The sequence below is a fragment of the Esox lucius genome, chromosome 10 (assembly GCF_011004845.1).
Source record: "Esox lucius isolate fEsoLuc1 chromosome 10, fEsoLuc1.pri, whole genome shotgun sequence".
Taxonomy (NCBI): Eukaryota; Metazoa; Chordata; class Actinopteri; order Esociformes; family Esocidae; genus Esox; species Esox lucius.
The window spans coordinates 5,245,286-5,263,565 of record NC_047578.1 but is presented as its reverse complement, the minus strand read 5'-3'; the positions used below and the strand labels follow the sequence as shown (position 1 = coordinate 5,263,565).

At 45.7% G+C, this 18,280-nt stretch overlaps 1 protein-coding gene across 1 annotated transcript in view; it reads left to right on the top strand.

Moving 5' to 3' along the window:
* The window catches only part of vps50 (VPS50 EARP/GARPII complex subunit), a 113,172-nt gene that overhangs the window by 54,461 nt on the left and 40,431 nt on the right, over nt 1-18,280 (top strand). The window contains exons 13-20 of the mRNA XM_010891516.5: nt 78-216; nt 9,567-9,658; nt 9,776-9,870; nt 10,399-10,497; nt 11,384-11,474; nt 14,494-14,673; nt 16,367-16,485; nt 17,996-18,105. Coding sequence (XP_010889818.4) covers nt 78-216; nt 9,567-9,658; nt 9,776-9,870; nt 10,399-10,497; nt 11,384-11,474; nt 14,494-14,673; nt 16,367-16,485; nt 17,996-18,105 — 925 coding nt within the window. The remainder of the gene's footprint in view (nt 1-77; nt 217-9,566; nt 9,659-9,775; nt 9,871-10,398; nt 10,498-11,383; nt 11,475-14,493; nt 14,674-16,366; nt 16,486-17,995; nt 18,106-18,280) is intronic.

Genomic DNA, 18,280 nt, shown 5'->3' with positions numbered 1-18,280 from the left:
TCTTTGTGGGCATTTATTCATTTTGAATAAAACAAAGGCAGCGTCTCAGACCTCACTCCCCTCCTCTCCTCCCACAGCACATTACTCCCGACAGCTACGTTCCGTGCCTGAGCGACCTGTGCAAGGCATTGTGGGAGGTGATGCTGAGCTACCACCGGACAATGCTCTGGCACGAGGAGCACGACAAGGAGAAGAACGCCCCCACGCCCATCACAGGTATGCCCCGCCCACTGACTAACCCCTCCCCTTTTCTCTGGCACAACACAGCGTGCTTGTCCGGGCGCCGGCCCCAGTCTAGTCTCATGTCCAAAGATCTGATTCCTCTACACAAATGTCGTACTCTTGAAGGGGAAGGGAATGTGCGGGAACTGGAAAAGTGTGCTCTGGACAGACGCTCCGGTGCAGCTGAAGAATGCTGGAAACGGCTACATGAGGTTATTTCGGCCGAACGCTAGCCGTTGAAGCTACTTGTTTTTTCAGCTCCATCATATTGCATTTCTCCAGATTGAGGGGAAAATAACATGTCACAACCTTCCAGGAGGTGTACTTATTCACACGCCTGCTACAAGCCTTCCCCACTAATGCCATCCTATCCACTAAAGAACATCCTCCATCCAGCCACCTAGCCTGTACCCCTGATCCCTCACACGATTAATACATACGAAGCCCTTCATCTTATAGTCTAGTGTCCTTTTTCCTCTCTCACCTTCACGTTACGGGCTCTCACCTTGTGTTTCCGCAGTACTCGGCTTCCTCTCGTCCTTTAAAGGTTGTTAGAACCCAACAGTTGTGTGGTTTTAGCACGTGCCTTTTAAGGTCCTTATTTTTATTTCATTTCCCCCCCCCTAAATCAATTCCTGCCTATTCAGCTAGACAAAAAGGAGAGAGGGTTTTCATTATCGACCAACAGACCCAGAGGTGGATGGATTTTCGAAGTATTGCTTTTTGCGCTCCTCGTCTGCCCCCCCTCATGTAAAGGAAATGGTTGTGAATGAGCGTGGCACGGTACAGTAATCGAGGCTGAACCTGTCGCCACACTTGACACCTTGTTGAGAGTGAAGTGGAATTGATTTTCTAGCCTTGCTTCAGTGGCTCTTAGGCTCTGCGTTTAGAAGGTCATGGAGCCAGCCAGGCCTGAAAGTGATAGGTGCTTTGCTGACGCCAGCTTGCCAGTGACTTTGAAAAGTTCCGGATCCTTTTCAATCTGATCATTGTAATTATTAGATTGGAACGGTAATATAATCCACCCGGCAAGCGCTGGAGACAAACATTAAAACACGGTACACATGTTTTACGTGTCATTATTATGTACGTTTCAGTTTTGAGGACTGTTTTGATTGATGTTTGTTCTCTAAGAGATAATTGTGCTCCATGGTAATAATAATTATAATGATTGGGAAGGGGACTGTGGAATTGTCTCTGTACATTATAATAATACAACTTTTAATAAGGAGATTACTTCTGATACTTTGTGGGGGACAGCTTGTTTACGCTGTGTCCTGGTTATTAATGTGTCCTAATTAGAGAGAGAGACGTCCACAAATCCTCATGTCCCAACCTGCTTTGAGGATTCATGTATTTATTAGGGATGTTTCTGTACAAAAGCCAGGGGTGATGACGCGTTGTTTGTACTGGTCTTTATTTTATCAAGGGAATGTCACGTGGAGTGTTCGTTTTACGTTTATGACAAATCTTAACCCAAACCTTTTCATTGAAACTGGGTTATTAGCTGTAGCACGCTATGATACGATTTTAAAGCAATATCACCTATCTACTGGGTAGGTGGCACTACTTATAGAGTACACCTTTAAACTGGAGTTAGCGGACAGCTAGGTCTAAAATGTTTTTGTTTTGGGATGATAAAGACATTAGTTGCTTGCAGCCTTAATATTTTCACCCACTGGCTCTGTTCCCATGGCAATAAGGTTTTAGGTTTAACGTTGAGTGAAGTTCTGTTGCTCTGGATTTCTGATTTAACGGTAGCTCATCTGAGTTATTTCTTTGTTTGCTTTTTCAAAGACTGTCAATCAGCAGTGGCTTTGGCTCGAACACGTATCTTGCCCTCTCTTTGGAAAGGGGGCTCAATTTCCCCCTTCAGTACCTTGGATTCATTAAGCAAATGAATAGGCACCCACCCTGGTGCCCTTATCCCCCAAATCACTGGTGCCATTGAGCCTTTGAGTTCCAAATGGAACGCTAGGTACTACACTTAAAAACAGAATAGGCTGTGATTTAGAACATAGTACTCCAGCTTCCAAACCTTAGTCAATGCATATTTCCAAGTTCAATGGGTGAAGCGATGTTCAGTTCTTATCAGGTGGGACGGAGCCTTCCATCATGAGGTCCTGGGATATTCGTGTCAGTTTGTTGTCTGTTTGGTGTAAATGTTCAATACCGTTTTGTTGTTTTATGCAAACTACCGTATTACTGATGCAAAATCATAATGATCTCAGTTATTATAAAGCACTACCCCTTTAAGGCATAACAGTCTTTACCTTGCTTTTTGTGGATTGCTATTGCAGGAATCAAGCTTTCCCTTGCCCGTTGCTTGCCGGCGATGAGCTTTAAACTGCTATTGAATCTCAAGACTTTCAGGGAATATTATCCTGTGCACATTGAGTTTATCTAAAAAATAAAACACCTTCACGCCACCACTTGTGAAGAAACATCGGTCACCTCTTCTGTTCAATAAAGGGAAGTTCCCTTGCAGTCTTCTGTATTGGCTCAGCCGTTGCCCATGTTCAATCAACTTATATAGATCCTTGGTGGTGAGAGAAGAAATGGTTGTTGTTGGTGGCTCTGTTACGGTCTCACAACGCCGCTCGGAGCCCCCTGTATTGACTTTGCTTGGAACACATTAAACATGCAATCAATCCAGGACAAAGGGTACTATATTGGCCTTCACATGTGTACAGCCTTGCTTAAGTCCCAGATCAACCCAGCATGAAATGAAATCGAAATGTTAGGTTTCGTTGTCGGTAGAGGTGGGCTAGATTATTTATTTGAATGTTTTTTTTATTGACTTGGGATTTTGCAAGATCACCTTTATCTCATTCTCATCTCTTGTTAGTCGCAGGTTGAATCTTCCATGTGAGTTTATGATATACTAGAGGCGAATTGGACTACTGCCTTTCCAAATTGAATCCAAGAGAAATGGAGGCTACATACTTAACAGTAGCCAAACAGAGGACTGTATTCAAACATCGCCACATCCATTCTTCCCGATCTGTACCCTCTAGGCATTTTTATGCACAGGATTTCTTGGCTAATCATGCGTGTCTGGGACATTGAATAATGTGGCAATCCCTTTGGTGGAAATGACAATTACACCTCTGATTGCCTTCCTTTGCTTTATCTCTTATTTGTTAAGGTTGTGTTTCCCTTCTCGTTTTCATTTGCCAGGGCTATCAGCAGGTAAATTGCTTTCCCCGTCCTGTGGCTAGCTTTGTTGTGGGTTTTCACACTCCGGATATCAACTTCACGGATGCCTTTACAATAATGAGGCGGAAATGCAGTCACAATGTCAAAAGAGGAAATTACTGGATCGTTTATTCTTTTACGTTGGTGTTTCGGTGATGGTTTGACCGGAGTCCATCCAAGTCCCTGAATGTCTTTTGTCAGTCCGGTGCTTTTTCTGATTGGCGCTGCGGAAAAGTCACTTGCCTCACAGTACTGCTGTGTCATTGCAGCCTGGGGTTTGATTCCCGGCCCCCGCACGTGAAAGGGCAAATTATCCCGGCAATGTTTACGTTGGACGCGCCTGCCTTTGCCGTGTGACAGCCACCCATGGTTGTCGGCAAAGGAATGCATTCACCCACGGCTCCCACTTCCTGTTTGAGCAATTCTTTATTGTCTCTGTCATGGCTGTGGGCCTGCTGGAAATTGCTGCAGTGAGGCAAGGCAATGAGCAAGAATCAGACGAACTAAGTGTGTCTCAGAAGATCTCATCTGCGTGTGCGTGGATGTCAGTGGTCAGTTGAGTGGGTGAATCACGTGGTTCACCAACATAGACTGCTCCTACAGCCAGTTAGCCAGTGGCCGCGGGCATCCAGGCTTTTGGTTACAGCAGTGTCTGGCGCACCACTTCTAGAAACTCAGTGAAAGTCTGCCCCTTTGTGGTATAACAGTCTTTACTTTGCTTTTCAAAGACTGGCGGTTTTTCGTCGTCATAGCTCCCAAGCGTTCACTTGACCATTGCTTTACGGTGTGCCGCAAACCAACCAAAAAAAAACAAAAGCCTCCAGTCAGCGACTCATTGATGACAACGGGTCCAGGAGAATGGCCGGGGAGGTTGCTGGCCAACAGGCAGGCTTGTGGTGATGCAGTTCAACAATCAGTTCGTGTCACGTTTCATGAAGCCCTTTCTACATCAGCAGTCTTCACTGCCAGCACCTTGCCCTGATTGGTTGACCCTTCCTCTGATGCCTTCCTGCAGAAGAAGAGTTCAATCCCTCGTTTGGTTTATATTTTGCTGGTATCAAACTGAGACCCAGTCTGGATACAAAGTAAGCTGGAAATACTCCGTCTCTCCTCTCCTCTCTCTTTCCTCCCCTCTCCCAGGCTGTCGGGCAGGCTCTATCTCTTTTCACTCCTGTGTTAACCCTGACCCACCTTCATGTCAGCCTGTCATGTTATGGTTCGCTGTGCCACCAACTCCCGTTCTCTCTTTCTGGGCTCATTGTTTCTAACGCGGCATGACTCCGGCAGTCACTGGGTCAGTCAGGAAAAACAACCGTGCAGTTAGTTGCCCTCTCCGGGACACGGTCTGGATGTCTGCTCGAACCATTCTCGGCCGGGCCGATTGTTTTCCATCAAAGGAACTCCGCTGCTGTTCCTGAGAAACTGATAATAAATCGCTATTAACTTCCCGAATAACACATTGTGCTCTGGCAACTAGCGGCGGTACATGCTCAAACGCTGGCCTGGAGGCATGAATTCAGAAGTACAAAATAGTGAGGGGGATTTTAGTTCAGATCACGAATGTCAGACCAGTGAAGGTGACAAATCCAATCAGGCAAGGCATAACGAATATCAGTATTGTTTTACAAATCTGTAAAATAAGCGTTTAAAACGTGTCGCTCTGATGAGTAGTCTTAGCGCTGACATCACCTGCTCTGTATTCATGTATTCATGATCATTTGGGGGAGGGAGTTGCCTGGTTCCGTTACCCAGGGCTGGAGACGCGTCAGGATGATAACAGGAGTAGGGTCCACTGTTACCACAGTGGCAGCCAGTCACTATAACAACAATCAGAGGAGATAAATATTATCATTATTTTACATGTGGACAAGGGACATGGGGAAAGTTGTCACCCGCACTCACACATAACCTCATCACAATTACTACCACTTTATGTAACTTTTAGACCAGTCCATTAGGGTCTTTGTTCGGTGTCCTACTCCAGTGTGTTTTTCTCATTTTCCTCTAAACCTTGAAAACCCTTTGGCTGCCCTGGACAAACGTGTGTGTGTGTGTGTGTGTGTGTGCGCGTGCGTGTGGTTATGTGTGTAAACTCTATCCCTGGAGATTATATCTTTCTTCCTTCTGCAGTATTTGGATTTTACTGACTCACATCTGAGCGTGCAGCCTAGCTGTGCTTCCTTCTCATGGCTGACATCATTAAGGAAACTGATTACATGTCGTTTTCAGCTGCCAACGAGCATGTCTTTGTTTTCCCTCCAAGACCTATTACCTCTTAGCTTAATGCAGATTCAGGAACTGACAAAGTTCTGGCAGTGGTGCTGCAGGGTTGATCGTTCATTGCCATGTTTCCATTAAGAATCAATCAACAAGATATGTAGCGCTGTGCTGATATAAAGACTTTTCACATCCACCCCGGATACCATTACTGATGGCGCACCTGGAGCAATTCGGGATAAGTGTCTTGCTCAAGGGAACGTAGAGACATCTTTTTATTTTGTATTGCTTTTGCACCTTGTAGGTTTAGGGATTCAAGCTAACGACCTCTCGTATAATGACTCAGTGCTCCAACTGCTAGGCCACCTGCCGTATCGTGACAAGCTGGTCCTGTACCAGCTCCAGGATGAAATGACTGAGGGGGATTTTTTTTTTTTTATCAATGAGGGGGCATCTCTAATTCATATACCATTTGCAGTGTTTAAGGGGAAACACAACGGGTTGGGGGCCACAGATTCTACCCGTGGATCTGTCTTTTTGTTCGATCCTTGCCTAGTTGAAATAAAAATGTGGGTCAGTGCGGACGCCCATGTCTGGTGACCCTCCGGCAAGCCACTTGCGTAAAGCAATAAGATGTCACAGTCCTCTGGATGAACCTGAGAACTGCCCGAAGGCAGATAAAAGAACAATGTGTACTCCTTCAATGGTAATGTCAGGTGGAACCTACGCACCTCACGTCCTGACACCTACCATGAATACGGTTCTGTGTGTTTGACCCTAGATGTTGATTGTCAGCGGTCTCTTTGCATTCGAGAATCCTTATGAGGTTCAGTTGAGCTCACCTTCAAGGGCATGTTCAGACCAGCACAATGTAGCAATTTTTTTTTTTTAAACAAATCGCAAAAATGCACCCGTAGTCAGAGCATGCCTCTCTTCACTTGTCCAGGTAATTCCTTGTTGTTTCTGACAGCGGGGGAGGGGGGGGTGGGGGGTTGTGACCTTTTAAGAATAAAGACTCCTTACCTCATAATCACTGGAATAAATTACACACCTGTATTATATAACTAGATGTTTACATTTTAATTGGATTTGCATAGGTAGAGGTCAAATACAAATCCTCTCCAACCTTTCAGCCTCTGTGCTGTATTTTCTTTGACCGTTTAGATTGAGGTTAATGTCAGTGATTTCAAAGGAGGATTGTGTTTGAGTGCTCAGATGTTACGCTGTTTTGCAAACACAAGTGCAGTTTAGCCACTTCAGAGGGTCTTTGTCTTGGGCAGATATTAACTTCTTGCCGACAAGGTCTTCATTTGCCATTTCTTCATTGGCCAGGTCTTTTCTTTATTTCTTACTGTTTTCTCCAAGGTCTTGTTCTACTCCTTTTGTCCCGGCTTGCTGCCAGAGTGAGTTTATTTCACTGTCATGGTTCTCTCCTGGATTTGCCCTTTTCGAACTGTATCGGTTTCATTGACCTCTCTCTGACTTTTTCCAACAAAGTTCAAAGGTCACTTAATGCTCAACCAATTTTCTTCAGTGGAAATCAGTGTCTATCCCCTAAATGAGCTATGTTTCATGGTTCCACTTCACATGTATCCAAGTTACATCCCAGTGATCACGTTCTCTTTCACTGCCAAGGATCCACGCAGTCAATGAGTGAATATAAACAAATATATAAATACGAGCGAGAGTCCACAATTGCATTAGAAGTGTTCAAGGTAGCAGTACTCCAGAGATTTGAGGTGGCGACCAAGGAGGCTAGGAGAGATGCTGAGGAAATAGCCAGAACCGCCTGTTCAAAGACTAAGTCCTTGTTATCACCAGAAGGACTTGGGGAATGCTTTACGGTTCTGGGGGATTGGAGTGACCGCTTAGCCCACTATGTTATCAGTGGGCACATTCCAATCCGTGCCTTCTTGGCCCCAATTGTTAATGTCTGCTTAAATCATCTACCAAGCCTTAAGAACTAACGCATTACATATGGTCTTGGACACAGAGACGGAGACTTGTGTGCAATAGAACAGCATCAACAAGTCGTATTGAAATGACATTGCAAAACGTCATGCTGGGCCCATGCAGCACATGTTCTGGGATGTATACTGTATGGTACCAAGGAGATACATCTGAATGTACTGCCGACTGAAGTGTCATCCCAAGGTAAACGAACTGAATTAAAATGTTTCAGTTCCTTCAGCTCACACGTCTATGAAGACCGTATCAGAGAGAGAGAGAGAGAGACACACACACACACACACACATCAATGTTACACACGGGTGTTTAAAGGGCATGTTCTTGTTCTGATCCGTTCATGCCGGTTCAACGTCCCACACAGCGCTCTTATACTGCCTCCCATAGTGCACTGCTTTTGACCGGAGCCCGTAGCGAATAGGATGCCATTTGGGGCACAGCCTAGATTAAATCCCTTTCCTGAGCAGAGTCAGGTGTGACTGATGACGGGGACTGTTTGAATGCATACAGAAAAAACATTATGTAGAAGATGTATGAAAATGTGTTCCCTGTCTACCTGTGTGAGGGATGGGAACACAGAGCGTCAGTCCTGCACAAGACCTCTGCTCCCCCGCCACCTCTGCTCCCCCGGCAACCCCCCCCCCCCCCCCCCCCCCCCCCGGCAGCTCTCCCCCACAGGTATCTTTCCCCCCAGCAGCTCTCCTCCCTGGATCTCAGCCAGCCCTGTTTTTACAGTTTGGCTTTACGAGGCGTCTTGGGGCAGTGGTGCTCCTTTGAATTTCATTCGGAGACTATGACGAAATGAAGGTTGTGAGGGTTGCCCTGGTTTCTTTGGGAAGAGCTGTCAGTGAGGGCTGTGATTTTGTAAAATGGGTTTTTGTTTCGCAAATTGGGGTCAGTGCAGAGAGAGAAATCGGAGAGCTATGCAGCCATTTGACCAGCCGCATACTGCCTGGGCTGCCATGGCAACATCCCCCACCCTCATATTAGTCTTCAGAACCCCCCCCCCCCCCCCCCCCCCCAAAAGGTCATCTTCTTGTTCTCCATCTGTTGTGATTCTTTGGCTATCTGGGTTCCTGGCTGAATGGCAGAGGAAAACGGATGTGATGTGTGTCTGTCCCCCGCGCTGTGTTGTTCTCTCCCACTGCTGCCGTCACGTTGCTGGGGAATGCTGAGGGTGTGGTCAGTGGTGGAGAATGACTGAGGGTGGGGTTGGGACTTCACAGAGAGGGCAATGTTACTGTTTGGCCGAGGGTGGAGAATGACTGAGGGTGGGGTTGGGACTTCACAGAGAGGGCAATGTTACTGTTTGGCCGAGGGTGGAGAATGACTGAGGGTGGGGTTGGGACTTCACAGAGAGGGCAATGTTACTGTTTGGCCGAGGGTGGAGAATGACTGAGGGTGGGGTTGGGACTTCACAGAGAGGGCAATGTTACTGTTTGGCCGAGGGTGGAGAATGACTGAGGGTGGGGTTGGGACTTCACAGAGAGGGCAATGTTACTGTTTGGCCGAGGGTGGAGAATGACTGAGGGTGGGGTTGGGACTTCACAGAGAGGGCAATGTTACTGTTTGGCCGAGGGTGGAGAATGACTGAGGGTGGGGTTGGGGGTGTGGGTGGGACTTCAAAGAGAGGACAATGTTACTGTTATTGAGATGGAGGCTGAAAAAGCATCTGCATTAGTGGATCCGTTCTAAGGACGGGCAAATCCCTGTTGATTTTCAAGTTCTAACATTTCCAATTGCCAGGACACCATATTTCAATTAACCCCGTGTTTTGGTTGTTTTAATTCGGCCATCTGTTAACCCGATCCAATCTGTTCTTTTGTCAGTCCCACAACGTCCAGATCAAGCAACTGACATCATGAGTGCCTGTTAACAACAAAGCAATCCATGACAGACGGACTGAATGAAATGTGTGAATTGTGTTTAAGTCTGTGGCACTGTGATGTGTCTGTCTGCCCAGATGAGGCAGGTGCTTCAGAGACTGACGATTCCCTTGTGGACCGCTCCTATGTAAAGAAGAAGCTGGAGCATGGACTTAGCAGGATCTGGCAGGTCTGAACATAAGCCTTCTCTCATTTCCCCATAGCCTTTCTCTTGCATGTTTTATCTTGCTTGCGAAAGTCCTCCTTGAGATGGGACTCTTGTCTAATCTCCCTCACCTTCCTACAGGAAGTCCAGCTAAAAGTGAAAGCCTATCTTCTGGGGACAGACATGTCCAACTTCAAATATGATGACTTCATTGTGGTCCTGGACGTTATCAGCAGGTAGGTACCACCGTTCATTGTGTTCCTGGACGTTATCAGCAGGTAGCTCCCACAGGTGTAGGAATATAACTAGCCATCATGAAACACAGATTTGAACGGGATACCTGTTCCAGTCATTTTATTTTATGACCACATCCTCATTAGCACTAATTGGTTTAAACACCAGGGGGACCAAGGCCCCAAACGCCCCCCCTTGGCCCCCCTCTGTTCTTGTGGAACCCCCTGTATTAACAGAGTAATGTGGGCATCAGTGGTTCTGCTTGTTCTGCCATTGAAAAGACATCATTTGGCTCTTTTACAATGTTATTTGGGTCAATTAAGGACCATTGAATCTGCTTTTTAGGTCGGCTGTGTCCTCACGGCTCAGCGGGTGAAAAGAATAGGGGTTCCTCAGGGATCAGTCTCAGGGCCAAATGGCTGTGAAGTTACTCCACAGGGTGTCCCTGATTGCCCTCCCCCCACTCTCTTTCATTCTTTTCCTTACATATTTTTCTCTTGCTTTCGTTCTTTCTTTGGCCCCTGTCCTAGGCTGATTGACGTGGGGGAGGAGTTCTGTGGCAGTAAGTCAGAGTTGCTGCAGGAATCCATCAAACGCCAGAGCGTCAACTACTTCAAGAACTATCACCGGTGAGGTCACCCGCCGCCTAGCCCTGGCTACCTCATTTCCTCTGTCAGCAATGCTAGCGCATGCTCCCACCAAGACCCTGCTCATCCTGCTGGCCCTTTTCTCTCCCTTTTCTCTCCCTTTTCTCTCCCTTTACCTCACTCTCCTTTGATCCTTATCTCTTCCCCTGTAGCCCTCCTCTCCCGCCTCGCTCCCTCTCTACCTCGGCTCACCCCCGACTCCCCCTCCTCTTTTTCTCCTCTCCCTTCACCCCCTCCTCATTTTCTCGTCTCTCAACCTCCTCTCCTGCTCCCCACCCTCCATTCTCTCCCCCTCCCCTTCCTCTGTTGGCCCTCTCCGCTCGGCAGCTCATGCATCATTTTCACATTATGCCTGAACACTCAACCAGAAGCCATTAGTTGTCAGCGAACTTGACTGTGTGGTGCCTTTCTGATGGCTGCATTAACACGTTCTGACATTAAAATGCGTATCGGGAGCCACACTGGCTTAGGTGCAAATGACATGGCAGCTGCCTTTTCTCTTCACTGAAATGAGCACTGGCCTCTGATGTGTTATACTGACTCGAGAGATGCTTTGAGATATCAGCTGTGTCAAGTGTACTGACTGCGATGCCATTTCTCTGTGTGCTTGAATACTAAATCACCTTTAACAAGTATCAAAGGTGTCATGTTGATTTTCCACAACCTTAACAACTAATGGGGATGGGGTTATGTCCAGTTTACCATGCAGAGACCTTTCCCCACTGTGTCTGAGCCTTTTCTCTGGAATTCTGATAGAACAGGAGAATGAATCAAGTCATCGGCTTTATAAATCTGCAAGCCGATGACTTGATTCTTTCTCTGTTTTTTCTCTTCATTCCGTTTGATCCGTTCCTCTCCGCCCCTTAAGGACTCGTCTGGAGGAGCTGAGGATGTTTCTGGAGAACGAGACGTGGGAGCTCTGTCCTGTCAAGACCAATTTCAACATCGCCCAGCTCCACGTGAGTGACAATCTTGTGCCACAGAGCCAGGGTTATGTTGGACTGTTTTGTTTTTAGGGGAAACCAAAGACTTATTGATAGTGAAACTATCAGTCTTTATTTCTGATAGTTTGTTGCTAACGTAATAATTTATATTCATGAATTGAGCCCTATTTTGACCTTTTCAACGCAATGTATTGTTTAAATTTGTGACCTTGTGACGGTGCTTTATACTGCTTGTCGGTGGGCTTCCCTTATTCTTCTGGATGTGCTGGTCGATAATGCCTAAGGCTCACTTTAGACGCCGGCAACAGTGGTTGGCTGTGAGAGTTCAAGGGACAAGCAACCAAGATACTTAAGCTAAGTTGAGACACTTAAGGCAGTTTGGTTCATTTCCCTCCTTGCAACAGCACCCCAAAGATCCCGCCATTGCTCGCCGACTACTACACCAGAGGTGGTTACACCAGTGATGTCGGTTTTATGTTTTTATGGTTAGAATCGTGCAGATGATGTGTAAGTGGAATCACACGAGTAGGAGCCAATTTTTGTTATTTTTTATTTTAATGATTTTTGAAAATATTTTCTGTCACTCAGACATTGTCTTTGTTCTTAACAATGCTACTGGCAAGTTCTGCTTCCCATCTGTAACAGCGGGAAGTGGCCTAGAGGCAAAAGCGCTGGCACGGATTAGCACTGCACAAATGCAAGCAGGGAAAAGTAGCTGAGTTTGGTTTGAGTTGCCATTTTATGGCAGACTTGGTCGAAAACATGAAAAGACGCCTTTAGACAGTATAAGCTGATTGATGCACCAGCATTACCTCTTCAATTGATGCTCAAGAACCAAACTAAATGGATGAGATGTTTGCCCAACTAAATGGATGAGATATTTGCCCAACTAAATGGATGAGATAGTTGCCCAACTAAATGGATGAGATATTTGCCAAACTAAATGGATGAGATATTTGCCAAACTAAATGGATGAGATATTTGCCAAACAAAATGGATGAGATATTTGCCAAATTAAATGGATGAGATATTTGCCAAACTAAATGGATGAGATATTTGCCTAACTAAATGGATGAGATATTTGCCAAACCAAATTGGATGAGATATTTGCCAAACCAAATTGGATGAGATATTTGCCAAACCAAATTGGATGAGATATTTACCAAACCAAATTGGATGAGATATTTACCAAACTAAATTGGATGAGATATTTACCAAACTAAATGGATGAGATATTTGCCGAACTAAATGCCATTGCTTATGGATCTCTTCAGCTTTCGTCCTAAACGAATGGTTTGTACAAATACTGGAGGAATGCAATCTCTTAGAAGGTATGAATGTTTTTTACCAATTGTTACTGAATGGGATTTCTACAGTACTGTAGAAAGCTTAGATAGAAAACTTGGAGTAGCTACCATAGCAAACCTCCAGTGTCAACAACCTAGCTGTTTTCATCGATTTCATGTTCCTCCTGTCTCCTTGCCCTCTCAAGTCCTATTGAATGAGAAGGTTAGACGGTTTGGAGACCTCTGACTTTCTCATCCAATGAGTTTTCAGAAGGATGGGAAATCAACAAATCGTTTATTTTATGTGTTTGTGCCATATCAACCTTTATAGTTGCATATGTCCACATCCCTGGATGGCAGTGGATCTTATCATTCTTTAACACTTTTAAAGGACTGAGGGAAATGTAGTTCAACAGAGGCTATAGTTCTGTATTTGGTTTCCAGACAGTTGGATGATAGTGGGTCTTATCATTCTCTAACACTTTAAAAGGACTGAGGGAAATCCTTCTTAGAGTAGTTCAACAGAGACTGTGTTTCTGTACTTGGTTTCCAGACAGTTGGATGAAAAAGCGCACCGTTATCACTGACATCAAGACAAAAACCTTGAATAAAGAATTTGCAAGAAAGGAACAGTGTCTTTGTAGATTGGAAAGAAAACCTGAAGCGTTTAGTTTCCATAACAGCATGTTCTCTCTTCCTTGATCACCAACTGCACACTTTGAAAGAGCGTTCCCACTGAGTGCTTCAGGCATCATCTCCTGTTGTGAAATGTGTCCCATGCGGAATAGACCGCTTAATGGCTTCGTGGCCATGTCAAAAACTCTCATTAGTGACCCTTCAGACGTAGCCTTGGTTGTTCTGCTGAAACGGACAGTCGGAGAACCTTGGGTGGATCCCAGACATCACCCTAGTCTCTTTGCAGTGCACATTTGACCCAGGCCTCTGGGATCGCCTGGTGACGGTTCCATGACTGGCTGCCAGGCCATCACGGTCAACCCAAAATTATCCCCACTTTATCTCCAATTGTCTCATCAACCCACCCCCCCCCCCCCTCCCAACCCAGCAATAACCGACATGAAAAAGCACCGTGGATGTATGCGATTGCTAATGTACGGGCATGGCCCTGGGTAAGAGCCTCTTGGCTAAATGTAAATGTGATAATGTCAATTTTTAAACATGCCGCTTCAGCAGGCAAGTCTGTTCCATCGTTTCGGTGACCATGCTGCTCCCGTTCACTCAGACAGTTTAGGATTTGTTCATTCTTTAAGAAACAGGACCTCCGTAGAATAAATAATGCACAGAAGGAGCTAGCGAGTGATATTGCCTGCTTCCTGCCTGGTCCCCTCAGGGCATTGTGGGTCGGCTGTATCTCCCTGTAAAAGATTAATGGCCTGGAATGTAACAAACAAAACAAGGAGGTTGTTTGCCTAATTCTGCCTGGGAAGTATCTGCGGTGCTGTTGTGTTCAGACTGACAACTGGTTCCGGCCACTTCTCCCACTTGTGAAGGGAACTTCTGCTGCTTTATCAGTCTGATTACTTATTCTGTTCCTCTGCTGCAGTATGCAGGATCCTGTTGTCATCTTGTGGTCATACAGCAACCCAGAACACTGCTATGTTCCCGGGTGTTTTCCTCGATCTTCCCGGCCTTTCCTTGGCATCAGCCCCGGTTGTCCACCAGGCCTTAACCCGCGTTCACCGTGTTGAAACGTGTGTCCGTTAACTGTAAGTCCGTCTCCCGTTCTGCAGGAGTTCCGGTTCATGGGTCAGTGCCGGTCCCCCTCCGTCTCTCCCAGTAGGCAGGTGTTGCCCGGCCCAGGTCCGGAGGACCGGTCTCTGTTCGAGCAGTTCAGCCGGGAGGGGAACCCGTTTGAGAGGCAGATCGACAACAAAGAGGAGGAGACGGAGAATGTGCTGGCTTCCAATGGGGTAAGGCGACACTGGCGGTTTTATCTCGCCCGCCACACCCGTGTCATTTACACATCCGTAGGTTCTGTTCCTGTAGTTGATATTCATTTTACATAATTCAGTCAAAGCACTAGTCCTAGCCTTTATATATTGTGTGATTTTGTTAATCATGAAGTAAGTTGTTCTTAAGCACTTTATGGTTAATTAAGGTTTTTTGAATCAGAAGGTGACTTATTCCCCCGTCCCCATTCAGTGAAACACAATGGTCAGTGCCCAGTTTCTGTTATGGGCAATATCTTTGGTCTTCTACATGCTTCGGTCTGGTTGTCTCTCTTCACTAGGCTGTTTCATCACCATTCGTTTATCCATTACATCTGCTGCGTTACATCAGATCTTGAAAGGCATTAACAGGAATCCCGTTGGTACTCCCGGCAACACGTGTCATCATTGCGCCCCACGCTGAGTTATGGCGAGCTACTGAATAAATAAAAGCAGTGATTAAGTCGCACATAATCCTTTGAGGACATTAAGTGGTTTTTAGTGGCCCGGACTGTCACACTAGGGTCGTTACAGAGTTTTATGTTTTGGACCGTGCTTATATGGATTCCAAGGTTCACATTGACACGGCTTGAAATTTCTTTGTATTTAAATTGAGCTTGTGCTGTAATGAAAAATAAATAGAATATTTATTTTGCCATTGGGGGTTGTCATTTGGAAAGCGCTGTTGCTTTGAGCTGTAGTACACCTATATTAATAAAAGAATAGGCCAGTTTAGGCATGAGAGAGAACAATGTGCTTCCATACATAACTGGACTGGAGGTGTTCTATTTCAGTGCCAGGTTATAAGATGTATTAGGCTGTACATTGTGGTCTAGACGTGTTCTATTTCAGTGGCATGTTATAAGATGTATTAGGCTGTTCATTGTGGACTAGAAGTGTTCTATTTCAGTGCCAGGATATAAGATTTATTAGGCTATTCATTGTGTATAGCTTTCGAGAGCAGTTATTTCACTTCTGCCTTTACAATCAATGTGTAAATATATTTTTTTCCAAAGGATATCAGTAAAATCCAAATTATTTCTTTTTTAAATGTAATTTCATAGCCGGAGGCTTGTGTACAACATAAGCTGCTGAAGCTCAGTCAGGGGTGTTATTTATTTTCGCTAGATTTGGATCATATTACGATATCGTGGTAGAATCTGCCTCACCGCCTACAGCTTTAGTAACTATGTTTCTCCGCTTGCTCCGGGAGAACAGCAATATTGTGCCAACATATTACTCCTGGTTTGCAGAGATCTTTGCACTTCAAACGATTCAGTGTCAGAGTTTTGTGTTCACAATAGCATTTCAGTTTCCAGAGCCAGCTACCCGAGGAGAACGATAATAAAGCCTTCACTTTAAATTGTAGAGGCCTGAACTGATCTACATAGAGTAAGGTATTGTTCCTGCTGGTGCATTATGTGTGGCTTTGCGGGTCCCAACGCCTCAAGACTTTTCCAGTAAAGCACTAGTCAAGTCTTCTTTTGTTGGTGATTGGTACTTAGAGTGCAAGAATAGTAATGTGGGTTTGATCACGTCTTGTTGGAAGTTTTACCACCATCAACGGTTACTTAGCGTAAAAGCGGATTCCGAAAAAACCACACCGGTGTGAAGATACTGGTCAATACACAGTTCTGCCTCTCGCCTGAATGATCATATGATTCCCCCTCTGTAGTACGAGTCCGATGAGTTGGAGAAGAGCGTCTACCAGGACTACGACAGCGACAGTGACGTCCCTGATGAGCTCAAGCAGGACTACGTGGACGAGCAGACCGGAGATGTTCCTCTCAAGAGGTCAGTTCAAAGGTCTCCTTTTCGACTGGAGATGTCCTTCTCAAGAGGTAAGTTTGAAGGTCTCCTTTTTGACCAGAGATGTCCCTCTCTAGAGGTCAGTTCAAAGGTCCCCTTTTAGACTGGAGATGTTCCTCTCAAGAGGTAAGTTCAAAGGTCCCCTTTTAGACCGGAGATGTTCCTCTAAAGAGGTCAGTTCAAAGGTCCCCTTTTAGACTGGAGATGTCCCTCTCAAGAGGTCAGTTCAAAGGTCCCCTTTTAGACTGGAGATGTCCCTCTCAAGAGGTTAGTTCAAAGGTCCCCTTTTAGACCGGAGATGTTCCTCTAAAGAGGTCAGTTCAAAGGTCCCCTTTTAGACTGGAGATGTTCCTCTCAAGAGGTTAGTTTAAAGGTCCCCTTTTAGACTGGAGATGTTCCTCTCAAGAGGTTAGTTTAAAGGTCTCACATTGCCGGTGCTCAGGAGAGTGTTTGGACAGACTCATTATTTTGTAAGTAGACAAATCTTTTGTGGATGGTCAACAGGATCAAACCAGTCCTGTTATTTTCAGGCTGAAAACACCATACCTATAATTTGTTAAATAATTTCCTCAGTGTAGTGTTAAAACATCTGAAAGTCTTAGCGTACATATTTTTATCAGATCAACCCATCCCATATCAACCCATCCTAACACATGGAAGTTGGCACATCAAATCCTTGATGGTGTGTAAAAATGGAAATATTCCATATATCCTCTTCTCACCTATGAGTGCAATTTTAGATGTCTCTGTTGTTACAGACGGCTTCCTAAATGAGTGTGATGTACGTCCAGATTTGCTGTTTTTATTAGCGAGGCTTGCCATTTTATCATGGAAGGGTTATGAATGTTTTATTCCCCTACTCCCTTGAATTAATCACAAACACAGACGTGGGAAACACCTTTGTCTTGCGTTACCAGGTGATGGGAAGACAGTTGGCCTCCGTGTAGACTGTATATTCATGTGCGATGATAACGCCGCTCATTGCCAGGAAATGTCCATACGAGCAGCAGTTCTTCAGCATCGTTCTTCAGCATCGTTCATATTTAGTGAATTAATTGGAGTAGCTGTCGACATCCATGCCTTGCTGCATGCCAGCTCCTACACGGTACTCTCAGTGCCAGCATTGCGCCCAGTCTAACAATCTGCCTCTGACATGTTAATTGACCATTCTCTCAGAAGGAGTCGTCAGATTATTGCAGGGCTGCTAGCAAGTCACATCCTGGTGCATGATTAGGCACGGACCAGTAACTGGTGTTACATGAAGTTAGTTGGAGGGCGGGGAGGCTTAGGTCAACCGGTTCAAGACATCCCAGACCCTGGAAGTCTTTTACCTGCATCTTTAGCCCTTCTCTTGTGTCTTGCCTCTTAATTGGTTAATTAGGAGTACTTAAATGAATGAATGCCTGGGCTCTACTTTGGAAGCTTTAGGGAGTCAGACCCGAGCTGCTGTCTCACACACAGACACATACGTCTCTCCTCCTCCCTCCCCAATCAGCGCATCAAGGGAGACGCTGCGCAGCAGGAAGAAGTCCGACTACAGCCTCAACAAGGGCTCCGCCGCTCCGATTCTGACCAACACCACCCTCAACGTGATCCGCCTAGTCGGTGAGTAATGGACTCCCCTCTCGCCTCCCAGGACCCTCGGTGAGGACGGTGATGACCCTTCTCCTGCGGGAGACCTTCGTTAGCTTAGGAAATAACACCAATTAACCAGCTAATAGGTCTTTAGGGTTGTGAGAAGCCGGGGCCCGGTTGCCAAGCTGACCTGAATGTGATTGGT